This window comes from Bufo bufo, chromosome 1 (assembly GCF_905171765.1).
Source record: "Bufo bufo chromosome 1, aBufBuf1.1, whole genome shotgun sequence".
Classification (NCBI taxonomy): Eukaryota; Metazoa; Chordata; class Amphibia; order Anura; family Bufonidae; genus Bufo; species Bufo bufo.
In genome coordinates, this window is record NC_053389.1 from 445185441 (window position 1) to 445209009 (window position 23569).

The window sequence follows — 23569 nt, forward strand, 5'->3', positions numbered from 1 at the left end:
GGATCTGTGTAATCCGTTCTTGGGAATATCCGATGTGCATCTGGTACCAAGCTTGGATTTCCGGCGACTGGATTTCGGACACGTTGAATTGCCTTTCGACGAAAATGCGTGGATCCAGGCTGATGTAGACCTTCTGGGATAATATCCTCTTGTTCGTCAAGATGAACCCCGCTGTATCTTGTAGCATGATCCCCGACGAAGGACCTGGCACAGCAATCGGCTCAGCATGGAATTCCTTCCCCAAGATCAGGACGACGTAGATAATGGCAATCATCTTTGATGACATCTTACGCCTATAAAATATTATATGACACATATGAGTATATACATTTTTTTTATTTTATCCTGCAAGAAAAGAGTTACTAATACCATATACCTCTGATTGGCATAAGTTCTTTTCTTGGACATAGTAAGTTCTGGTCTCAGAGGTGAGTTAGGAGACATTTTGTTACAGAGGAAACATATATCAGGATGGGTTAGCATGCGTTAAAGATGTAGAATAACAGATAACGTTTTTCCGTTCATACGATACCAATCCTCATTTCCGTCTTTAGCTGGAACCATAAAGTCTTTTCACCTCTTTTCATCCAACTCCTTCAATCTCTCGAAGTCGTGCACTATGATGACAAACACGTAGCTGATTAATGTGCACCCATTTTTCAATAAACTCATCCCCCTTAGGGATTTTGATCTTGTAGACCACTGGAGATAATTTGTCAATGATGACATAGGGACCTTTCCAGGAAGGTAGGAATTTTCTCTCCTTCACTTGATCCCGAGCGAAGTTATAGAGATATACCCGATCGGAAATTTGATACTCCTTCTGTGTAGTCTTCAGATCATAGTATGTCTTAGCACTCACTGCGGCTTTCTCTATATTTTTCTGGGCGAACGCAAAAGCATGTTGAAGGTGCTTGCGTAAATTTTCCACATACTGATGCGACGTTGTAGCATTGATCAAGTTATGGTCTGTTGTCCTGTAAAGTAAATGCTGGGGTAACACCATCTTCCTTCCCGTGATCATCTCGAAGGGAGAAAGTTTAGTTGCTGCGCTTGGGGTGGCTCTGATGGCCATAAGCACCAAAGGCAACTTGACATCCCAGTCCTTACCAGATTCATTGACAAACTTTTTCAGGATGTTCACAATGGACTGGTTGTAACGTTCTACTCCACCACTAGAGGCTGGTCGATAAGCTATATGTAGCTTCCTCTTTACCCCCAGGATTTCCCACATCTTTGTCATCACCTCACTGGTGAAGTGACTTCCACGATCGGATTCGATGCGCTGGGGAAGACCAAATCTAGAAAATACATGGTTAATGAGTAGAGATGCACATGCGCTTGAACTGCATGTTTTGCACGGCAAACATTCCACCCATTTGGTGAACAGACAAGTTACGGTTAACATATACTTGTTGCCTCTTGATGAGGTTGTTACTGGTCCAATGAAGTCAATTTGGATGTCTGACCATGGCATGGACATCCCCCTTTTCATCAATGGTGCCCGATGAGTGGGTCCTTGTGGCTGGAATTGAGGGCAGATTAGACATCCCTGACAATATGTTCGCACATCTTGCAGCATATGTGGCCAGTAAGCGTAGTCCCGTAGTAACTCGTACGTTATTTTCTCACCTCGATGACCAGCTGTTGGGGCATCATGTGCATGTTGTAACATCAGACCTCGGTATGCTGCAGGTACTATCCATTGCGTGATACCATTCTTAGAGGTTCTTATCAGCAGTTCATCCTGTAATGAGAATTGGGACTTACCTTTCATCAAAATTCGTAACTCCTCCTTACCCACACAGTCTTCCGTGGTTAATGGATAGTTATGTGGATCCTCAATGTGCTTATAAAAGAGACCAATAATTGGATCCCCCTTTTGGCTTGCAATGAGATCCTCACTAGGGGAATTTTGGCTCCACTGCGCCACATTGGCTTCAGCTCCCTTTTGGGCCTGACTCCTTGTCATAGCATCCACTTGGATAGTTCCCATGAGGTCATCAACGTCAAAGACTTCTCCATCAATGGTTGCTTGCTTGGCCAGGGAATCCGCTAGGTCATTCCCCTCTTTATCCATGCCTGGATATTTTGAATGACCTCTTACCTTCTTCCAATAAATAGTAAGACTGTGGGCGGTAACCATCTCATCAATTTTACAAAACATCTTACCATGCTTCACTGGCTTGTTATTACTTCTCATCCAGTCTGACCTTTTCCATCCGGGAAAGTACTCCACAAAGCTGTTACGAATATAGTCAGAATCTGTGATGATTACAAATTCCTTAACATCATATTCGATAGCCATTTGTACGGCTTTGTACACAGCAGTAAGTTCTGCAACTTGGCTGCTTTTGGAACCAATCTTGTATCCAACGGATACATCCAGGAATGTATTATTCCATACGACTCCAATACCTGCAACCAATGTACGTTCGGATCCTTCATCGACATGGAAGGAGCAGCCGTCTACGTACACATATGGTAACGATTTGCAATATTCCTCTTCATAAGATTTATATGGTGATGATGATTGTTCATCCAGGAAATCATTTTCCGTTGACTCACCTTTACGTTCCGTATGGGTACAGTCATGGAGTTCTGCTAATCCTTGAGCAACTGGGTTCTTATTATTTTGTTTGTACCTGATTTCCAATGGCCATCCCATTAAGGACATTGTCCAGGCGGTTATCCTGCTGTTTGACAAGTTTCCATCTCTTATACGATCACTCTGCAAGTATTGCAGTGGCTGATGTGCGGTCTCCACAATGATCCTTTCGCCTTGGATGAAACTCCTAAAATATTGCAAAGCCCACACAGTTGACAACAATGCTTTCTCACAATCATTGAATTTTACCTCAACCGGTGACAAGGACTTGCTGGCATAGGCGATGATCTTGTTTCGGTTTTCCTGTTTTTGGAAAAGAACTGCACTTATGCTTTTATCAGTGAAACCTGTTTCCACGAAGAAAGGTTTTCCCCCTTCTGGATAAGCAAGGCATGGAGCCTGGATAAGTTTGGCCTTGAGCTCGGTTACAGCTTGCTCATGACGCTCACTCCATTCCCATTTTACTCCTTTCTTTAGCAACTGTAAAAGAGGTTTTGTAATTTCGGCATAATTATCTATGAACTTACGTGAATAGTTCATCATGCCCAGGAATGATCTCAACTCTTTGAGATTTGTAGGCGATTTTGTATTAGTCACTGCTTCCACCTTCTTTTTCTGTGGGTTAATTCCATCCGCAGTGACTTCATGACCTAGGAAATTAACCTTGTTCCGGCACCATTGAGCCTTTTGCAAAGAAAGTTTTACACCTGCTTTCCTCAGCTGGGTTAGTACATGCCTCAACTCCTGAATATGTTCCTCAAAAGTTGTACTTTTTATCAGGATGTCATCCACATAGGATAAAGTACCTCGTTCAGTGGCATCTGGCATTGCCTTATGCATGAACACTGCAAATTCATGGCCTGCATTTATGTACCCGAAGGGCAGTCGGGTCCATGCATACTGTCGTTTGCCAAATGTAAAGGCCAGTTTGTACTGATCCCTTTCATCTATCTTAATCGTCCAATATCCTTGTGCACAGTCAAGGGCAGTGAAGATTTTGGATCCTTGTATTTGTGCCAAACACTGGTCAATATATGGCACGGGCCATCCGGACATATAAACACGTTTGTTCAACTGTCTTAGGTCCGAGCAGAGACGAAATTGACCATTAGGTTTGAGGACTCCAAGTATCGGATGATTGAATGAACTGTGTACTGGACGGATGATACCTTTCTCCTCCAAGTTTTTGACGATTTCCGATAGTGACTCGTAAGCCGCCAGCGGAAGTCGGTATTGTTTGACAAAAACAGGGGGTGCATCGGGATCTGTCTGGATTCTTGTAACGTGTAGGTCTGTTTCCCCACAGTCATAAGAATCCTTTGCGAACATCTCCTGGAACTCTGCGAAGAGCTCCTTTAGCCGTTGACGCTTCGACTCATCGGAGCATGCGTCAGCCATGGAGATTTGTTCTTCCACCCGCTCCTGAAATTCTGGGAAAATCTCAGGCTGACTTAACTCGTAAGCTTCTTCAAGCTCACTAGTTAAATCGTTCTGGGTGTAGCATACCTTATCCTTTCCTTGCTGGTACGATTCATACTCTTTTTCATCGACCTCATGGTTGAAAACCAATGATGATTCTTCGATGTGGCATGTACCTTCTTCAGAGCTGAAAGGATAAACAGAGTGGATGTTAAATAACCCCTCAGGGGTTGAGGAAAAATGTTGTTCCACTGTTTGTTCCTCTGTCAGGTATTCATCAGGAATTATTCCAATAACATCATTTTGGAATCCAAATGTGTAGTATTCCGAATCCATAGCTAAACCAATTACGGTGTCCTTTTGTAGGGATATGCTATGGGAAACCATGTTATGAATTACCATATGTAACGGATCCTGATGGATATTGATCAGGGGAGTAGGCTTTACCTTTAGGCCGAGTTGCTGTATTCTGTTTGATAAACAGATCAACGCGTCTGTGTTCTTCAGCTTCTGTCCCTTCTTTATTTTAATGGGTAGAAGAAATGGTTTGCATCCTTCAGGAATTTCAACTTTCTCAGCAACCATGATACTTACGGCATAGGGCATCTGTTGTCCCCATCGTAAGGCTTGTTCTATATCCTGGAATCCCTCTGGGTTTCCCGGCAATCTGGACCATAAGGTGTTATTCACCAGGTCAATCTGTACGGCAAATCGGTGCAGAAGGTCATTACCTATATACATTTGATACCGTGGTTCATTTATCACGATGAAAACGTGCTCCGTAGTTTTGTTTCCTATGGAGATAGACAAAACGCATCTTGCAAACACATTATGACTTTGGGAATCTCCATCCAGATCATGAACCCATTGATCCTGTGGAGAGAAACTTTTAATCATTTTAGGATTGGTGATCTGTTTCAAGAGTCCTAGGCTTATGTAACTTGCTTCGGATTTCAAATCCAACTTGGCAAATTTCACCCGGGCTATATTGTTTACCTGTACGGGAATCAATAAATTGTCATTGACCTTTTTAATCCGTACCATCGATTGAATGTGCCTTGTCAGGTCCGCGACTTCGTGATTCCCCCTTTCAAGAGAAATGGTTAAAATATCATCATCCAGAGTTACCTTTTTGATTTCGTCCCTCTGGATGGTAATGATGTGAGCGGCACCATTGACATCTTCCTCGGGTTTACCATTCTTCAGGATTGTGACCTCCGGTGTTTGATTGTTCCTGAAATGCACTTCAATAGAGCTAGGTTTCTCTTCAATCACATGACAACTGCGTTGTGCTTGTGTGTTGCAAGAGTATTCATAGGCAATGGGTGCCTTCACCTGAGTCCATACTGCTTCATTAATGAAATCAATTATGGGACTCAATCTTTTTAATAAATCGATTCCTATGATCATCCGATCATATGGAAGATCCACAATCAATGTGGGATGTCTAATTGTTTTCTTGCCAATCTTAAATGTCAACCAGGATGTTCCTTTTACCTGTAAGGCATCTCCACCTACACTTATCAAAGATCCATCAAATGACCTTAATCGTGGCTTCTTTGATGTTAAATTCAAAATCTTTTGGAAATAACTGATAGATAGAATGGTGGCTTGTGATCCAGTGTCTATTAATCCTTTGATTGGTCCGATAAGTTCATTTTGGAGATATATATCCATAAAGTATCTGCCATCCACCTGGAACAAATCACAGAGAAAGTTAGGATGTTTACCCATCTGCTGTCTGAGAGGTTGACCTCTCTGCAGCTCCGTGACCTCTGCATTCCTGAGTCTCTCAGGACAAGCTGGAGGAGCAGCGTCAGCCCCCCTCTTTGGGACAAGCTGTGTGACACCACAAGTCACAGCTGGCTCACGGCTAGATGCTGGAACGATGGGATTACACACTGGAACAGACATCTGGTCGTATGAATTGACATCATTAGACTGCAAGACAAATGACATATTAGACATTTCCCCCCTGGCCCTAATTTCAGGGTCAGAGGTACTGCAAGGAAATATTGAATTATGAATCACATCAGATTCTACCACAATCAACTTAATATCCTTACAGTGGCCTGGGTTCTGACCCGGCCCAATTTGCTTTATGATGTTGAGCTGGGACCTGGAGTTGCCCCTAAAAAAGGCTCAGGCTGTTTTCCTGGAGATACCAACTTTCTCACAATGTCACTCAACTGGGCCACTTGTTCTGCCAGCTGATCAAACCTGTTTGGTCTGGGCACATTTTGGTTTTGCTGAGCACCCTGGTTATCGGTAGGTGACCTACTCCTGGGTGAATTTGAGGATTCCTGCCTATCTTCCCTCTGTTGTCTGGGTCTATTATCCCAGCGCCTGTAACCCTGGTAATTCCTATAGTTATAGGGCCCGTACCCCTGGGGGCCTCTATTGTAATAGGGACGGTAGTTAGACCTCCCATTACCTGAATTATTCCCCTCTGATCCATTAGTATTTTGGGGTTTGGTCTGTTTGGGCGGTCCTACCTGTTGTTGCTGGGCTTGTTGAGCAGGTCCTGTAGACTGAGGGAACCTTCGTGGCTGGCTTTCAAATCCCAAGCTAGGGTTTACCTTAGTTTCAGCTACCTTTTGCTCTGGGGATTTTTTAAACCTTCTCTCCTCTGTTGCATGGCACTCACTGATATTATACAGCGTGGTGGCAGCAGTCACCAACCAATCCAAGGGGGCATCAATATCCAGATCTCTGGCTAAGTTAAATTTGATCTGGGTTGGCATAGCGTCATAGAATAACTGTTTGAATTCTTCAGATTCCCATTTTGGGGATCTATATGCCAACCCATAGGCATTTTTGAGGACAGAGAGGAATTCACGGGGACTCTGATTGGGTCTACACGTAAGGCTATATATGTCCCGTTTTGCAGCGGTGGTGGTTCGGTATGGTCCGAATTCCAACTTAACCTCATGCAAAACACTTGGCCAATCTTGAATGCCTCTCTCCCCAAATGAGGTAAAGTAATGACGATACTTATCATCAAATGCCCATGGAAGGAATCTGATCCTGTCAGCATCAGAGTATAATTTTAAAGAATCCATAGTGGATTCATACAGTTCCAAGTGATTGGCTATCTGAGAAGAACCTTTCTTAGAAAATTTGGATACTGTAGTATTCAAAAACTTAATTATGCTGGAGGAGCTCTGATCCTTATCTGAATATTGGGAATTTTTATTCCTAGAAACCACCTCAGCATATGTTGGTCGCCTGTGATCCTGTGGCAAGGAATAAGTCACATGCTTACCTACACCACTGTCAAATTCACATGCCCTTTCACAACTTTCATGAGACTTATACGGCACAGGTGATTTAACCCTAACATCTCTTCTCAGGGGAACATGTGGTGGCATGTCTGGATAGTGGGGAGTAAGACATGGAGGATCAGGATATCCCACAGCGTTAGATGGATCCCTTTCAGCATTGACTATATTATGAGCTGATCCATCTGTCTGTTTCATTTTGGAATATTGGAGATATAAATCCTCTAAATCACTTTTTGCCTTTTGGTATGCATCATGGCTGTGACTAAGGTTGTACTCTAAGTCTTTGATCTTCGCTTCTGCGGATTGTAGTTCTGATTCTATCTTGGATACATATTTTTTTGTAGCCATTATAGACTCATACCTATCTTCGGAAAGGGTACTGACCGCCAACAATGCATACAAAACAGGTGGCAATGCACATAAGAGGTGTTGGTCCCTTTTGGTATTATCAGTTGCCAAATCCATATATGTCAGGTATCTATCAACCATGCCACCTAACTTCCATATATCCCCACGTTCTTCATAGGCTCTTTCCAATAGCTCATTAGTCCATTCATCTATATTTTTATCTAACTTCAAACGGGAATAAATATACTTGATAACCTTAGGGATTGTCTTTACTGGGTCAGATGGACTATCTGCTAAAACCTGGCCATTACCTGGGTCGCTGCCTGTTACACTCATGATTTTGATCAATAATCAATAACAACAACAATTTGACTTGCCAATGAGGATTAAGTAATATTTTCACTAATTGCACAAATTGGTTATAGAAATATCTCAATCAATCTCGGTGGGACCTCCAAAATATGTCGGGTATTTATTTCATATAAGATATGAAATCATAAAAATTATGATTTCATATTTTTATGAAATATGAAAAATTAAAAATTAAAAAAAAATTATTGGCGGACATATAAACGCTAGTTCTTTTATTGATGAGATCTAAAGTTAATTTGTGCAGATAATGAAACAGGGTGCAATTAATTATATAAAATATAATTTATTACAAATAAATACATGCAGTAAAAATGGCATACAAATGAATATAAGGATAATATCAAAATTGACCACAAGATGATGCTCACTTAATTTAGTACACCAAGTACAATACAATGTTATTCAAATTATTATCAAATTATTACCGATTATTAAAATATTATAATGTAACAATAACAACAAAACAATAGAAATGAATCTGTGGAAAATCCCTTATGCTCAATCAAAGAATATGGCAGTAAGAGACACCTTATAAATACGCCCGTTGGCCTAACTACGGATAATAATATCCGATCAGAGATTTCACTCTGATATCAATATTACAGGAATTATAATGATGTGCACGTTCATTAAAATTTCCCATAAAATTATTGTTTTAACAATATTGACCCACTAATAATGGGGTCTCAACTATATGCCAATTGGAGCGATTTATAATTACTGCAAATGAAATAGATTATACATTACCCCTGGCTTTGGGATAAAGAGCTTTTAGAATGGACTCATCTTTCCAAGGTTCAGATATGTCCCGTCCTATGGTATGTTCCTGACGTGTGAAGTGATGCTGATGAATAAATCTTTGTAAAGAGTTCCGTTGTGAAGAAGTCCTTGTGAAGTTTTTCCTTTTGTGAAGTTTGTGAAGTGTCTGTGAAGAAGTGTGTTTTTTCTCTCCCAAAAACTGGATCAGATATCCCCCATCCTTATCTATGCCCATCCCCTCTTGGAATAGGGATTACCAATTAGATAAGGTGGGTGTGACGTATGTTAAACATGGGGATGATGTCACTAATTGACATTCCTAGGAAACTTCTGCCCATCTACCACTTGATGGCACTGTTGTATCATATAACAATTTTGAATATTTTAAGAATTAACATATTATATTGCTTGTTTTATTACTACTTAAACTTTGCCCTTTCACACCTTAAATCAATTAGGAGGGGCTCTTTCTGACACTTTGCTCAGACTGACTGGCGGTATCAGAAGTTTTCCTAATCCCTGAATTTATGGGGCAGATAGGAGTAATGATGGTTTTTCTGGTTTGTATACCTTAACTGTCTTCAGCTATTGAGTAATGATGTTTGAAATAACATCAGCTCCTCTAAAATAAACCCTATTTAAGAAATTTCCACTTAAACACATTTTATATCCCCTAGAATATACCCTCTCAGTGAGATATAGACATATAAAGATACATTAATAATATTTGGTTATAATACATCAATATCACATAGTATATATGAATCATTAATAAGTTCAAACGCTAAATAAATGCACACAGGAATATATCTATATGCGAATATATGAATAGATATCTGTTCCACACCAGATGTGTTTTATGGACGTCTCTTATCAGATCATGGTTTAGCCATGAAACACCCATTGTTCTTCAGACAGACAAGTTTAGAGAAACCTGTGTAGATAAATCCATGTCTCTAAACAATAATAAAAGTATAGTCTTCTCTATATATTCACTTTTAACACATTGAACTTGCTATGAACCCATCTTGGTTTTTTTCAGGTTCATGCTGATCACATGTTATTAAAGGCAATGATCATCCATATTGAATATAGTATCATCAGATACATTGTACACTTATGAAAATGCACAACAGGTTAAATATGGTAATAACTTCCATAATACATGAAAACCAGTCGGGCTTCATCCCAGGCCGTTCCACTTCCAGCAACATACAGAGAGCGCAGGTTGTCACGCAAATAGGCTACGCAGGGAATAAAAGATGGGCTCTAGCAGCCTTAGATACGGCCAAAGCGTTTGACTCAGTTGAGCGGCCCTATTTATTGCAAGCTTTAGAAAGCTTTGGCCCTGTATTTATACGGTGGATTTCTGTAATATATGCTAAACCTACTGCTAATATTTTAGTTAATGGGTCTTTATCTCTGACATTTCCATTGAACAGGGGAACTAGGCAGGGGTGCCCATTATCTCCCCTATTATTTGCGGTAGCAATAGAACATCTGGCACTTAGAGTCCGGCGGGACCCGCTGATTAAAGGGGTCTCCTTGGGTAATAGGGTAGAGAGGATTGGTCTCTATGCAGATGACCTAATTGTTTATATGGATGAGGTAGAATCATCGTTTCCGAGGGTAATAGACATTATTGAGCACTTTGGTTTCTACTCAGGTCTCCGTATTAACTGGACCAAGTCGGCCCTTATGCCCTTGTGGTCTGCAGGGTGGCCTTCTGTATTCCACTACCTCATGGTAGTTGATCAATTCAAATACTTGGGGGTCATCATTACAAGGGACCCATGCCTCTCTCTTGACCGAAACATAATTCCCTTAGAGGCTCATTTTGTAGACAAATTTAGGTCCTGGAAAACCTTACCGTTGTCTGTCATGGGAGGCTAAATTTGATCAAAATGATACTACTGCCTAAAGTCTTGTATCTACTTGAACACGCGTGTACCCCAGTCCCCAGAAACCTTTTTAGTCGACTACACTCTTTAATGGCCTCCTTTTGTGTGGGGGAAAGAGAGAAGGAAACTGGCACTGGGGACCCTGCAAAGGAGCTGGCAACAGGGAGGGGAAGCCCTTCCAGATTTACACCTGTACTTTTTAGCCGGGCATTTGAGGTACTTGGCACCGTGGGTTTCACGTGTAGAGCTCCCTAACTCAGAGTACTACCTAAAATATTATCTGCAGCTATTTAGTTTGTGGCCTGTATTGGAAGACCTAACAGTAATCTCTGGGCATCCACTGCCTATCCATAAGTTAGCACATCAGGTCTGGAAGGCTGCAAAGCTCTAACAGTATGCTGACCTTCCGGATGAGATGACACTATGGGATAATCCAACACTTCCTATGCTGATGCAGTGTGAGTGGAAGGGTATTTGGCAAGGGTATGGCGTACTCACGCTGAAAGACCTCTATGAGAATGGGCTTCTGTTCTCCTTTACTCAGCTTCAAACGAAGGTGGGTGTGGTGCTCCCTCACTTTTTTAGATACTTGCAGCTGCGACACACACTTCAATCACAACTGAGATCCTTGAAGAAATCCATTTCAAAATACCCTCTCATCGGCATTTTGAAAAGCCAGGGCCCTAGTGGCATGATATCGGCCTTATATACACACCTCTTGAATATCAAAATGAGCTCAAGCTCTCTGCTGGCGAAGACTAGATGGAGGGAGTGCATCACAAACCTCACTACAGAAGAATGGAATGAGTTATCACCCTCCCTTAACAATAGACTTATTCAGTTATTTATACTTTACAGGAGCTACCTCACTCCGGTCAGGCTATATAAGATGGGCAGGTTGACGCATAGCGGGTGCCACAGGTGTGCACAACCAGGTGTGGGCTTTTGGCATCTGATATGGGAATGTACCTATGTTCAGAACTACTGGAGAGAGGTAGTGTCAGTACTATCCTCTATGATTCCAGGAGACCTGGAGCTGTGTCCTAAAAAGTGCCTCCTGGGAGTAATTGATGACGAGGCGCTAACACATCATAACTGTATCTTTCTGAGAGAGACTCTTCATGGCTAGGAAGGCAGTTGCTCTCAGATGGATGGCAGAGAGACCGTCTGTGAAATGATAGTGTAATCTGAAGTGATCTATATGTGACTCACCACCAGTCCTGTATGTAAATCTGTGACTGAGCTTGTAATTTATCAGTATAATGTATGTAACATGCCAATCTTCGCTTGTTATATTTCAATAAAAAGTTTTTTTTTTTTAAAATTTGAAATTTCAGCCTCCAACTTAACTACTTAAGATACTGTGCCTTGGGTTATTCAGCCCATTACAGCTGGTCCATCATCAGCTGCCTGAAACTCTGGAACCAACAGAGGCCCAGATGAAAGAAATTGTAAGATTTCATTTAGGACCCCAGGGAACATCTGTGCAAAATTGTATTCAATTTGGAGAGGATCGGATTTTTAAGTTGGTCCACTTGACATGGAATGACCCCATTCTAACATCTGATCTCATGAGAAGTACATGTGCAACTGTGTGGAAAGGAATTCTAATTATTGCTGCCATATTCTGTCCATGCCACTTGCAATATGCAAATATGATAATAGTGATCGGACCAGGGGCTGCGATCCATGTGTAACATTTGTTCCATGGGTTGGGATGGCAGGGGGCCTGCTGGTACCAGCTGTAGGACTGCAGTATAGTCTCTATGCCCGGTCACTGTTTTCATGAATGTACTAACATCTACCTGTACCAGCAGCTTTGTGCCTTATATAGTGGACCATGGTCATCAGGTCATTGCATTAAGTCATGATAAAGGTGCAGTTACGATATCGTTACAGATTTTGCGTTGTTTGATTACCCATAGTGACTTTAGTTGAGCCCAGGTTAGCTTGTAGCATAGTTGGACCATGTTATCCTCGTCTTATGTGTTTTATGGTTATTTTACTGTTTTTAATATTTTTTTACTTTCATTTCCGGTACTGCGAGTAACACGTCTGTTTGCTTCCAGGCTATAGAGCACACTTTCCATAGAAGAAGTACGATTGTTGCGGATTCTGTTTGTCACATCGCCCAACACCTTCAGTATCAAGCACTTGCTGCCATCGCTGTTGCAAAGGTAAGATGTTTTACGATCCTTAGACTCTTCATCATTGAAGCTCCTTTGTGTGTCTTCTCATTTGTTGTTTAGGTGCTTGTATTTTATAGTTATAGTCTGTAAAAGATCAGCTGCCAATGCACTAACCTACTGGTGAGTTTATGGTTGACTTGTGCCTATACACAGTCAATCTGAAGAATGAGCGCCAGTGTAAAGTATGGGAGAGAAGGCCAAAGCCTGGGCCTCTGAGGAATTTCAAGCTACCTGTGTCTCCTTTTAGGGCTGTTTTACACGAGCGAGTCCATTACGGGAATCACGCTCCATGTGTGAGTGTGATCCTCCTCTGTGGACTTGCAGGAGCGCACGGCATTATCATGGTTTATAATGCTATGTGTCTCTGCTTGACCTTATTTCTACAGAATCATACTGACAGCTTTATGTCGCTATGATTCTGTGGAAACAAGGTCATGCAGAGACACATAGCATTATAAATCATGATAATGCCGTGCGCTCCTGCAAGTCCAGAGCGGAGGATCACACACACACACGGAGCGTGATTCCCGTAATGGACTCGCTCGTGTGAAACAGACCTTAGACTAGACTGCAGTCATATGTGTGCCCTTTTTAACAGCGCTAAAAAGCAGCCAACACAACACAAAAAGATAATAGTAGATAACACTGTTTCTAATCTTCATGACCTCTAGGGCATTAATAATAAAAATTTTGTATGTGGTGACTGATGCAGTTAACGACAGGATTTCTCGTGCATGGCATTGGGGGACACAGCACCATGGGTATATGCCCAGCTGCCACTAGGAGGCTGACACTAGAAACAAAAAAGTGTTGGCTCCGCCCAGGTGGGCTATACCCCTCTGCAAGAGCCGAGATACACCAGTCTAGTTCTAGTGTCCGTAGGAGGCAGACATGACCTGTTTTGCAGGTCATCCTGCTAATTTTATTTTTTATTTTATTCTATTTTTTTCTCCTTTTTTGTACAGGTTTCTTCAGGACGCAGGGGTGGCTCCATCGTGTTCCACTTTAGTTGCCCCCCTGCGGGCGCGTACTCAGGTACCCGGCAGCCACCCAGTCCCCACTATCTGCTTCTGCAGCGGAATTCCGGCGGACCCACGGCTCCCGTGTTGAGTCCGCCGAGGGGGTGGCTATTGCTGCGCCTGAAAACGTCGGAAGGTGAGTATGGCGGTACCCCACCCCCACCCCCTCCACCCACCACAACCACCTCTTGTCCTGGCCCCCTTTTTAGTTTAGGGAGGCTGATGGCTCTTGGGGGCACTGCACGCTTGCCTGGGCATTCTTTTTGCGGAGGAAAACTTCCTTGGGGCACCCTCGTTTCTAGGGCCTGGCCCTTTAAGACGGCCGATTCTTTCGGCTCCTTCCCGTACCTGCGGGTTTCTTCCGGCTAACTCCTGGCCTTCGGGGCCCCCGCACTCCCAGAGAATCTGTGCTGCGTCCCCGCTTCTGCTGCTGCCTCCGGGCGTTACCGCGATCGCGGGCGTCCGTTTCCGGCAGCATTTTTCTACTCGAGGCCCCGGCTTTTCTCCAGCCTAGGCCGCAGGTCACGTGGGGCGGAGCTTCGTCTCCGCCTTCTGCCTTCCCGGGCTTTTTTCTCCTCCCTCCCCTTTGTGGGCGGTGCCCTGGGAGCCGCGTTTTTTCCAACCAATCCAGCACCAGCGCGGGCTGCTGGGGGGGGCGTGTCTTTCTTGACTACCGGTTCCTGTCCTGCCTGCAGCTGTCGCATCTTGCTTCTCCTGCGCCTCGGCTCTCTGGACGTGCTTCTGTGGGACACAGCACCTTGGGTCTGGTAGGCAGCCTCTGGCTGACTCTTTTTTGCTTTGCAGGCTCCTCCATCGCCCTCATGTCTTCTTCTGGTCGGGCCCCCACTCCCCCTGCCGCTATTTCCACTCATTACGCCTGTTCCGTATGTAATAGGAAGTTCCCATGCGGTCAGTCTTCCTCTCTCTGCGTGCAGTGCCTTCCCCCCAGGCCCACCCAGTCCGCCCCTGCGGCCCCCTCTTTGTCGGTCCTTCCGGAATGGGCTGCTACCCTGTCCCAGGCCATAGGTAACCTTGCCAGCCTCTCCCAATCCCTAGCGCAGTCCTTGGACCGTCTGCCCGCTCAGATTGCGGCCGCCTCGGGCAGGGACCCCCCCGCCGGGGATGTCCGTTCCCGCTCTGGTACGAGGTCCGGCAAGCGACCTCGCACAGCCTCGGCTGGGTCCCATTCTTCCTCAGCTACCCCGGATCACTCCCCGGTTAGGTCTGAGTCGGGCGAAATTTCTTCTTCAGCCGCTTCCGCCGTTCCTGGGGACTCCTCCGCTTCTGATTCTGAATCAGAGCGGTGCTCGGCGATGTCTGCGGCCATTCAGGACCTCATCAAAGCCGTCCGTGACGCGCTCCATGTGCAGGACGTACCCTCCTCCTCCTCCCTGGAGTCGGTGTCCTTCCGCCGGACTAGGCGTTCCACTGTGGTCTTCCCGAATCACGAGGATCTGGACGCACTTCTGGCTAAAGAGTGGCGTCATCCTGATCGGTGCCTTCATCTTACCAAGGCCTCTGACGTCCCCTATCCTTTTTCTGAGGAATCTGTCAATACTTGGACGGTTCCTCCTCAGGTAGACCCTCAGGTTGCTCGCCTGGCGAAGGCTACTACCCTTCCCCTGGCTGACGCGGCTTCCTTGTCGGATCCCGCTGACAAACGGGTCGACTCTTTGGCCAAGTCTGTTTTCATCGCAGCGGGTGCTGCCATCCGTCCTGCGTTTGCCGCCTCCTGGGTGGCTAAGGCCTGCGCTATCTGGGCAAAACAGCTTGTTCGCGCTTTACCCCCAGACTCTGATCAAGGGGAACTGGCAGTGCTTGCCTCTCAAATTTATCAGGCGTCCAAATTTCTTTGCGATGCCTCTATGGAATCGGCCCGCCGATCCGGCCGTGCGGCCGCTAACTCTGTGGCCATCCGCCGCACCATCTGGCTTCGTTCTTGGGCGGCAGATGCCGCCTCCAAGAAGGCTCTGATTTCCCTTCCCTTTCTCGGCGGGAAGCTCTTTGGGAAGCGTTTGGAGGAGCTCATCTCGGAGGCCACTGGCGGTAAGAGCTCTCTTCTTCCCCAGAATCAGCCTCGCCGCCGTCGCTTTCCTGGGTCGTCCTCTCGGGCGCAGTCCTTTCGGTCCTTTCGGGCCCCCCCTGCCCGATCTGACAAGAAGGCCTCCAGGCCTTCCTTTAAGACCAAGCCCTCCTGGCATGCCAAGCCCAAACCTGCTCGCCCCCAGTCCACTAAACCTCCTTCCGCATGACTCCGTCAAGGTGGGAGGGCGTCTGCTCGCCTTTCAGGACGTCTGGCAAGCAAGTGTAGAAGACGCTTGGGTTCTGGAGGTAGTCTCCTCCGGATACAGGATCGAATTTTCCGATCTTCCGCCGGGACGGTTCTTCCTGACGTCGCCCCCCAGGTCCCCCTCCGGGGCAGAAGATTTTTTTCAGGCCATTCGTTCCCTTCGCTCTCTAGGGGTCATCGTTCCGGTTCCAGAGTCAGAACGCTTTCGGGGGTTCTATTCGAATCTGTTCACGGTTCCCAAAAAGGACGGTTCGCTCCGTCCTATCCTGGACCTGAAGGCGCTGTTCCGCTTTGTCCGGGTCCGTCACTTTCGTATGGAATCCCTCCGGTCGGTGATCGCCTCCTTGGAGTCGGACGAGTTCCTGTCGTCCATAGACATTCAGGACGCCTATCTCCACGTCCCCATTGCCCTCTCCCACCAAAGGTTCCTTCGCTTCGCGGTAGGTTCTCTTCATTTCCAATTCGTAGCCCTGCCCTTCGGCCTGGCCTCTGCTCCGAGGGTCTTCACCAAGGTGTTGGCGCCTCTCATGGCCCTTCTTCGTGCCAGGGGGGTCGCCTTGATACCTTACCTAGACGATCTTCTGATTCGGGCCCCGTCGTTGGAGGACAACCTGTCCAGCCTGCACATCACCCTCTCAGCTCTTTCCCAGTTCGGGTGGCTCGTCAACCACTCCAAGTCCTCCCTCGTCCCATGCCAGAGGATGCCCTTCCTGGGCATGATTTTCGACACTCGCCTCGGGCGGGTGTTTCTCCCCCCAGAAAAGATTGCCTCCCTTCAGGCGGGGGTGACGCTTCTCCGCGGCCCGTCCACCCTGACTATCAGGACGTGTATGCGCGTCCTGGGGAGGATGGTGGCTTCCTTCGAAGCCATTCCCTATTCCCAATTCCACTCCCGGGACCTTCAGTTGTTTCTTCTATCCAGGTGGGACAAGTCCCAGGCAGGTCTCGATCGCCTGGTTCGTCTCCCTCTCCAGCTTCGCCAGGACCTCTCCTGGTGGCTTCTTCCTCGGACGGTGTCCCTGGGCCGTTCCTTTCTTCCCCCCAGTTGGCGGGTGGTCACGACGGACGCCAGCCTCTTGGGTTGGGGAGCTGTCCTCGACTCTCTCACAGTCCAGGGTCTTTGGTCTGCTCAGGAGTCCTCCCTGCAGATAAATGTACTCGAGCTCAGGGCAATTTTCCTGGCACTGTCTCACTGGACCCCACGTCTTCGCGGTCTCCCGGTCCGGGTTCAAACAGACAATTCCACCGCCGTGGCTTATCTGAACCACCAAGGGGGCACCAGGAGCGTGATGGCCTTGCAGGAAGCCTCCCATATCCTGCGCTGGGCGGAACTCCACGTTCCCGTCCTTTCCGCGGTGCACATTCCCGGGGTCGACAATTGGGCGGCAGACTTCCTCAGTCGTCAGCTAGTCGACCCGGGCGAATGGTCTCTTCACCCAGAGGTGTTCCTCCAACTTTGTCACCGATGGTGAACTCCGGACGTGGATCTTTTCGCGTCACGTCTCAACCACAGGATTCCGCGCTATGTCGCGCGGTCCAGAGACCCTCAGGCTTTCGCGGTAGACGCCCTAGTTCTGCCTTGGTCTCAGTTCAACCTTCTGTACCTGTTCCCCCCCATTCCCCTCCTGCCCCGAGTGCTCAAGCGTCTCAAGGCAGCCCGGGTTTCGGCAATCCTGGTGGCTCCGGATTGGCCCCGCAGGGCGTGGTACGCAGATCTAGTGTTTCTGCTCGCCGACGCTCCGTGGCGACTTCCTCTGCGCCACGATCTCCTTTCTCAGGGTCCTCTGTACCACCCGAATTTACTTCAGCTTCGTTTGACGGCGTGGCCGTTGAGACCGCGGTCTTGAAGTCCCGTGGCCTCTCGGATTCTGTCATTCAGACGATGCTTCACGCTCGCAAACCCCAGTCAGCCCGTATTTACTACCGGACCTGGAGAGCGTATTTTGCCTGGTGCGAGTCTGGGCGCTTCCGCCCTCTTCATTTCTCCGTCCCTAACGTTCTGGCCTTCCTTCAGGCCGGTTTTGAGAAGGGTCTTCGCCTAGCTTCTCTCAGAGGACAGATTTCGGCCCTCTCAGTCCTTTTCCAACGTCCTGTGGCCTCGCGGGCTCAGGTTAGGACTTTCCTACAGGGTGTCGCTCGCCGAGCCCCCCCCTTTCGTTTTCCAGTGGAGCCGTGGGACCTGAATCTCGTCCTTGGCGCCCTTCAGTCTTCTCCCTTCGAGCCTTTGGCAGAGATCTCTCTGTCGTTTGTCTCGTTCAAGGTGGCCTTCTTAGTGGCAGTCACCTCCATCCGCCGGGTTTCCGAACTGGCGGCGCTTTCTTGCCGTTCGCCTTTCCTGGTTTTCCATCAGGACAAGGTGGTGTTGCGTCCCGTTCCCTCTTTTCTTCCAAAGGTGGTCTCCTCGTTTCATATCAATGAAGAGATCGTCCTTCCCTCTTTCTGCCCTAATCCTTCTCACCCTAGGGAGAAATCCCTCCATTGCCTTGACGTTGTTCGGGCCCTTCGCCTGTACCTTCGCCTCACGGAACCTTTCCGTCGTTCGGATTCCCTTTTCGTGGTCCCGGCGGGTCCTCGTAGGGGTTTGCCTGCCTCCAAGGCTACCATCTCTCGCTGGGTTCGGTCGGCTGTCAAGGAGGCCTATATCGCAAAGGGCCGTGCTCCCCCTTCCAGGTTGACCGCTCATTCGACTAGGGCAGTTGGGGCTTCCTGGGCGGTGCGTCATCAGGCATCTGCTTCCCAGGTCTGCCGGGCCGCCACCTGGGCGTCAGTTCACACTTTCTCTAAGTTTTATCACATTCATTCTCTGGCTTCCGCTGACGCTAGCCTGGGGCGCAAGGTTCTGCAAGCAGCTGTGCTTTAGATTGGCGACATGGCGTTCTTCTTCCCTCCCTCAGGGACTGCTTTGGGACGTCCCATGGTGCTGTGTCCCCCAATGCCATGCACGAGAAAAATGGATTTTTTGTACTCACCGTAAAATCCTTTTCTCGTAGTAGGCATTGGGGGACACAGATCCCTCCCATTTTCTTACTGAGTTTCTTCTTGTTGTGGTCCCGGCGATTTGTGGTCGTTGGGTTTCCCCAGTTGAAGACTTGTTGGCGTTCAGTTTTCTGTTTGTTCAGGTGTATGGCGTTCCTACTGCTTTTGTACCGACTGGTGTATCTCGGCTCTTGCAGAGGGGTATAGCCCACCTGGGCGGAGCCAACACTTTTTTGTTTCTAGTGTCAGCCTCCTAGTGGCAGCTGGGCATATACCCATGGTGCTGTGTCCCCCAATGCCTACTACGAGAAAAGGATTTTACGGTGAGTACAAAAAATCCATTTTTTACATGAGCTTGGAAATGTAGTTGGTAATAAAGAATTATTATAGCACCAGCGCATACTGCAGCGGTGGTCAGATTGTATATTCACGGATGCTGCCAGCTTTAGGGTCCATTCACACGTCCATAGTGTATTGCGGATCAGCAATACACCCGGCCAGCACCCCCATAGAACTGCCTATTCTTGTGTGCAATTCCGGAAAAGAATAGGACATGTTCTATTTTTTTCCGGAGCTGCGGACCCGAAGATCGGGGGGCACTCCGGAAATGCGGATGCGGAGAGCACTTAGTGTGCTCTCCACATCCATTCCTGCCCCTTTGAGAATGAATGAGTCCGCACCCGTTCCGGATATTGCAGAACGGATGCAGACCCGTTCCACGGACGTGTGAATGGACCCTTACTCTGTGAGTCTCCCAATCTAATATTGTTTTTTAAAGTGGTTTCTGTACTAAGAAATGGAAGTGCACATCTGGTCTGTGCACTTTGACCACTGCTGAATCTTTCTTAGGTTTGGAAGGTTTTTTGTATTTTCTTAAAGGTTATGGACGCCTTTTGAATGAAATGTTTTAATGCAAATATTTTGGACAAAATATATTTCTCGCCCAGTTTCCTTGGGGGACACAGAAGACCTTGGGTATAGCTCATCTCCATAGGAGGCGTGACACTAAGTGAAGACTGTTAAGCCCCTCCTCCACAGCTATACCCTCAGCCTGGAGAGAGAGACTGCCAGTTTTTTGCTTAGTGTCCAAGGAGGCAAGACACTCCCTGCTCTGCAGGGCTGGTTTCTCCTTGTTTAAATTTTAGATTTTTACTTTTTTCTTTTCTTTTTGTTCCAGATCATCAGGGATAACAGAGACGCACTAGACCTCTCTGTTCTCCCGGGGTTGAGCTGCGCCAGTGCCGGTCACCCGCACTGCTGCCTCCCCCACAGAAGACAAGGTGGATCAGGGCAGCCCAGCTCCCCTACATCCCGCCAGCGCAAGGGTCGCCCGCACGCCAAGTCCCTCTTCCAGCGTCCTGCCACTACGGTGCCAGTAGCTGAAGGGGCGACCCTGCTGGAATGGACCGAGGGTGAAGACGGCTGTGGTAAGAGAGAGGCTTCTCCAGCCCTACGTCCCCCACCCCCCCACCCTGGTCTCCTGCGTGCCTTACCCCCATACTGGGCCTCTAGTCCCCTGCTGGATCTATGCTGGGCCCTGGGGTGCCGCAGAGCGGCAATCTCCTTCTCCCCCCCCCCCCCCCCTGCCTGGCTCCCATAGATATGAAGCCAGTGGCTGTCTCCACAGCCAGCTACAGAAGCGGCAACATAGTTTATTTCTCTATCACCACAGGCACCCGGTCTCTGGGTCCCCCCCTACATCTCCTACCGGAGTGTTGCTCCAGGCCTGAGGCTCCTGACGCCTCCGGCCGACATTGGTATTCCGGTGCGGCCGGGCGCCGCAAAAATCTTAGCCCAGGCTCCGCGGCCTGCTAGGCCGCCATTTCGGGTCCCTGACTTTTCCGGCCGGCGGGGTGGGCTCCCGCGGCCGGCAAGCCGCCATTCCGAGCCCCTGACTCTTCCGGCCGGCGGGGTGGGCTCCCGCGGCCGGCAAGCCGCCATTCTGGGCCCCTGACTCTTCCGGCCGGCGGGGTGGGCTCCCGCGGCCGGCAAGCCGCCATTCTGGGCCCCTGACTCTTCCGGCCGGCGGGGTGGGCTCCCGCGGCCGGCTTTGGGCTTGACTTCTAGGCCCAGCAGGCCCCGGCCGACCGTCGGTGCCGGTCGGTGGGGCTCCGCAAATTTTGGCCCAGCCTTCGCGGCCTGCTGGGCCGCAATTCCGACCGGCCCGCGGGGTGGGCACCCGCGGCCGGTTTGATGCGCCGCTCCGCCTCAGGTCCCGGCGGTACATACCGGGCGCCGCAAAATTTAGACCCCGGCTTCACGGCCTACTAGGCCGCAAAATTCCGGCCTCTGGTGGAGGGGGCGGGAACTTCTCCAGGCGCGAATTCTTCCCGCCGGGAGGTTCCTCCGCCCCCAGGGGATCGCAGCGCCGCCCTCCAGGCCGGATCCATGTTAACCCTTTGGGTACAGGCCGGATCCCAATGGGCCTATATGGCTGGCCCCCCTTTTTTCTTTTCCTGACTACTGTGCCCCTATATGGTGGCCCCCTTTAGCCTCAGAGAGGCTGTGTTTTAAAAAAAAAATAAAATAAATAAAAAAAAAAAAAAAAAGAAATAATAATAAATACATATATATATATATATATATATATATATATAATAATAACAGATTTCTTTTGGACTGCGCAGGACGCTGCAGCCTCATCAGTAGTGCTGCATGTCTGCATGCCCTCTTTCCACAGGCGGCATAGTGTTGCGCTCCCAACCTGCGTCGCTGCTAGGGCATTTCCCCTTTTAGGCGGTTTTCCTGCCCTCTTCCAGGATACGGCGCTGGCCAAGTGCATGCGGCCCTTCCGTAGGCAGCATTCATCATCTCTCCAGTTATGGTGCCTGCCATGTGCATCCCCCCCTCCTAGGCGGGATACTGCACTCTCCCTGGCTGCCGGCTGGCCATGTGCATGACCCCCTTTTAGGCGGAATACTGCACCTTCACCGGATACGGTGCTGGCCATGTGCACGACCCCCTTCCTTAAGCGGAATGCTGCACTCTCTATGGATTTGCTGCCGGCCATGTGCACGACCCCCTTCTCTAGGCGGAACGCTGCACTCTCACTGGATTCACTGCCGGCCATGTGCGTGACCCCCTTCCATGGGCGGAACGCAGCGCTCTCACTGGATTAGTTGCCGATCATGTGCATGACCCCCCTTTTTTGGCGGAATACTGCACTCTCACCGGATACGGTACTGGCTATGTGCACGACCCCCTTCCATAGGCGGAACGCTGCACTCTCTCTGATGGGCTATGATGTACTTATGTACTATATTACTATGCTGCACTCTCTCTGATGGGCTATGATGTACTTATGTACTATGTTACTATGCTGCACTCTCACTGGTTTCGCTGCCGGCCATAGGCATGACTCAGGCAGCATACATACATCCCTCTGTCTGTGGTTGTTTTCTCGCAGGTACGTTACTGGCCATGTGCATGTACCCCATACATGGCGGGGTGCTTGCACTCTCGCTGGATCCGCTGTCGGCCATATGCATGACCCCTCTTCCGTGGGCGGTGTACGCACTCTCGCTGGATTCGCTGCCTGCCATGGGCATGCCTTCCTTCCTCAGGTGACATACACACATTCTCACTGACTGTGTTTGTCTCTCACCAGTACGTTGCTGGCCATGTGTATGACTCCCACACATGGCGGGTGCACGCACTCTCCCTGGATGAGATGCTGGCCATGTGCATTACCCCCCCTTTTTTTCTGGGCGGCATGCTACACTCTCACCGGATACCTTGCTGGCCATGAGCATGGCCCTCTAACATGGGTGGAACGCTTGCACTCCCATTGGATACGGTGCTGGCCTTGTGCGTGACCACCCCACATTCCATGGGCAGAATTTGGCACGCTCATGAGATTCACGGCTGTCCTTGTATGGCTGTGCTGGACTTGTACATGTCCCCCTTCATTGGCAGAGTAGTTGCACTCTCGCTAAGTCAGTGTTGGGTGTATTATTGCACACTCACTTAATGCTAGGATAACCCTGTGCATGTTTCCCTTTCACTAGGTGGACCTCCTGCGTTCCTGCTGGATTATAGGGTATGTCCTGCTTCTCTGAAGTAGGTACGGCCTTAGGCATCACTCCCTTTTGGGACCGGCCTTTGCACTCTTGCCGACTGCAGTTTGCCAGATACAATTTCCCCCCTTTCGGGGTGGACTGCTTGCGTTCCATCGCATGCTATACTAGGCTTGTGCATAACTCCCTTGCAGGTTGCACTTTGCAATTACGTACATGCTGTGGCACTCTGTGGCGAGCCCCCTTTTTCGCTGAATTAACCTTTTTTGCAGTGAGCGGACGTTCTTGTGCGTTGTTTGGGCCGTGTATGCCTTCTCCTCCTGTAGGTGGGTTGGCCTTCTCACTGCTTACGGGCTGCTCGTACGTATGCCTCATCTGCTTCCTGCGG

General features: G+C 48.3%; 1 protein-coding gene across 1 annotated transcript in view; it reads left to right on the forward strand.

Annotated features, from left to right (window-relative positions):
• Positions 1 to 23569, forward strand: part of WASHC4 (WASH complex subunit 4) — a 119250-nt gene that overhangs the window by 54048 nt on the left and 41633 nt on the right. The window contains 1 exon segment of the mRNA XM_040408075.1: positions 12761 to 12868. Within this exon segment, the coding sequence (XP_040264009.1) occupies positions 12761 to 12868 (108 nt within the window).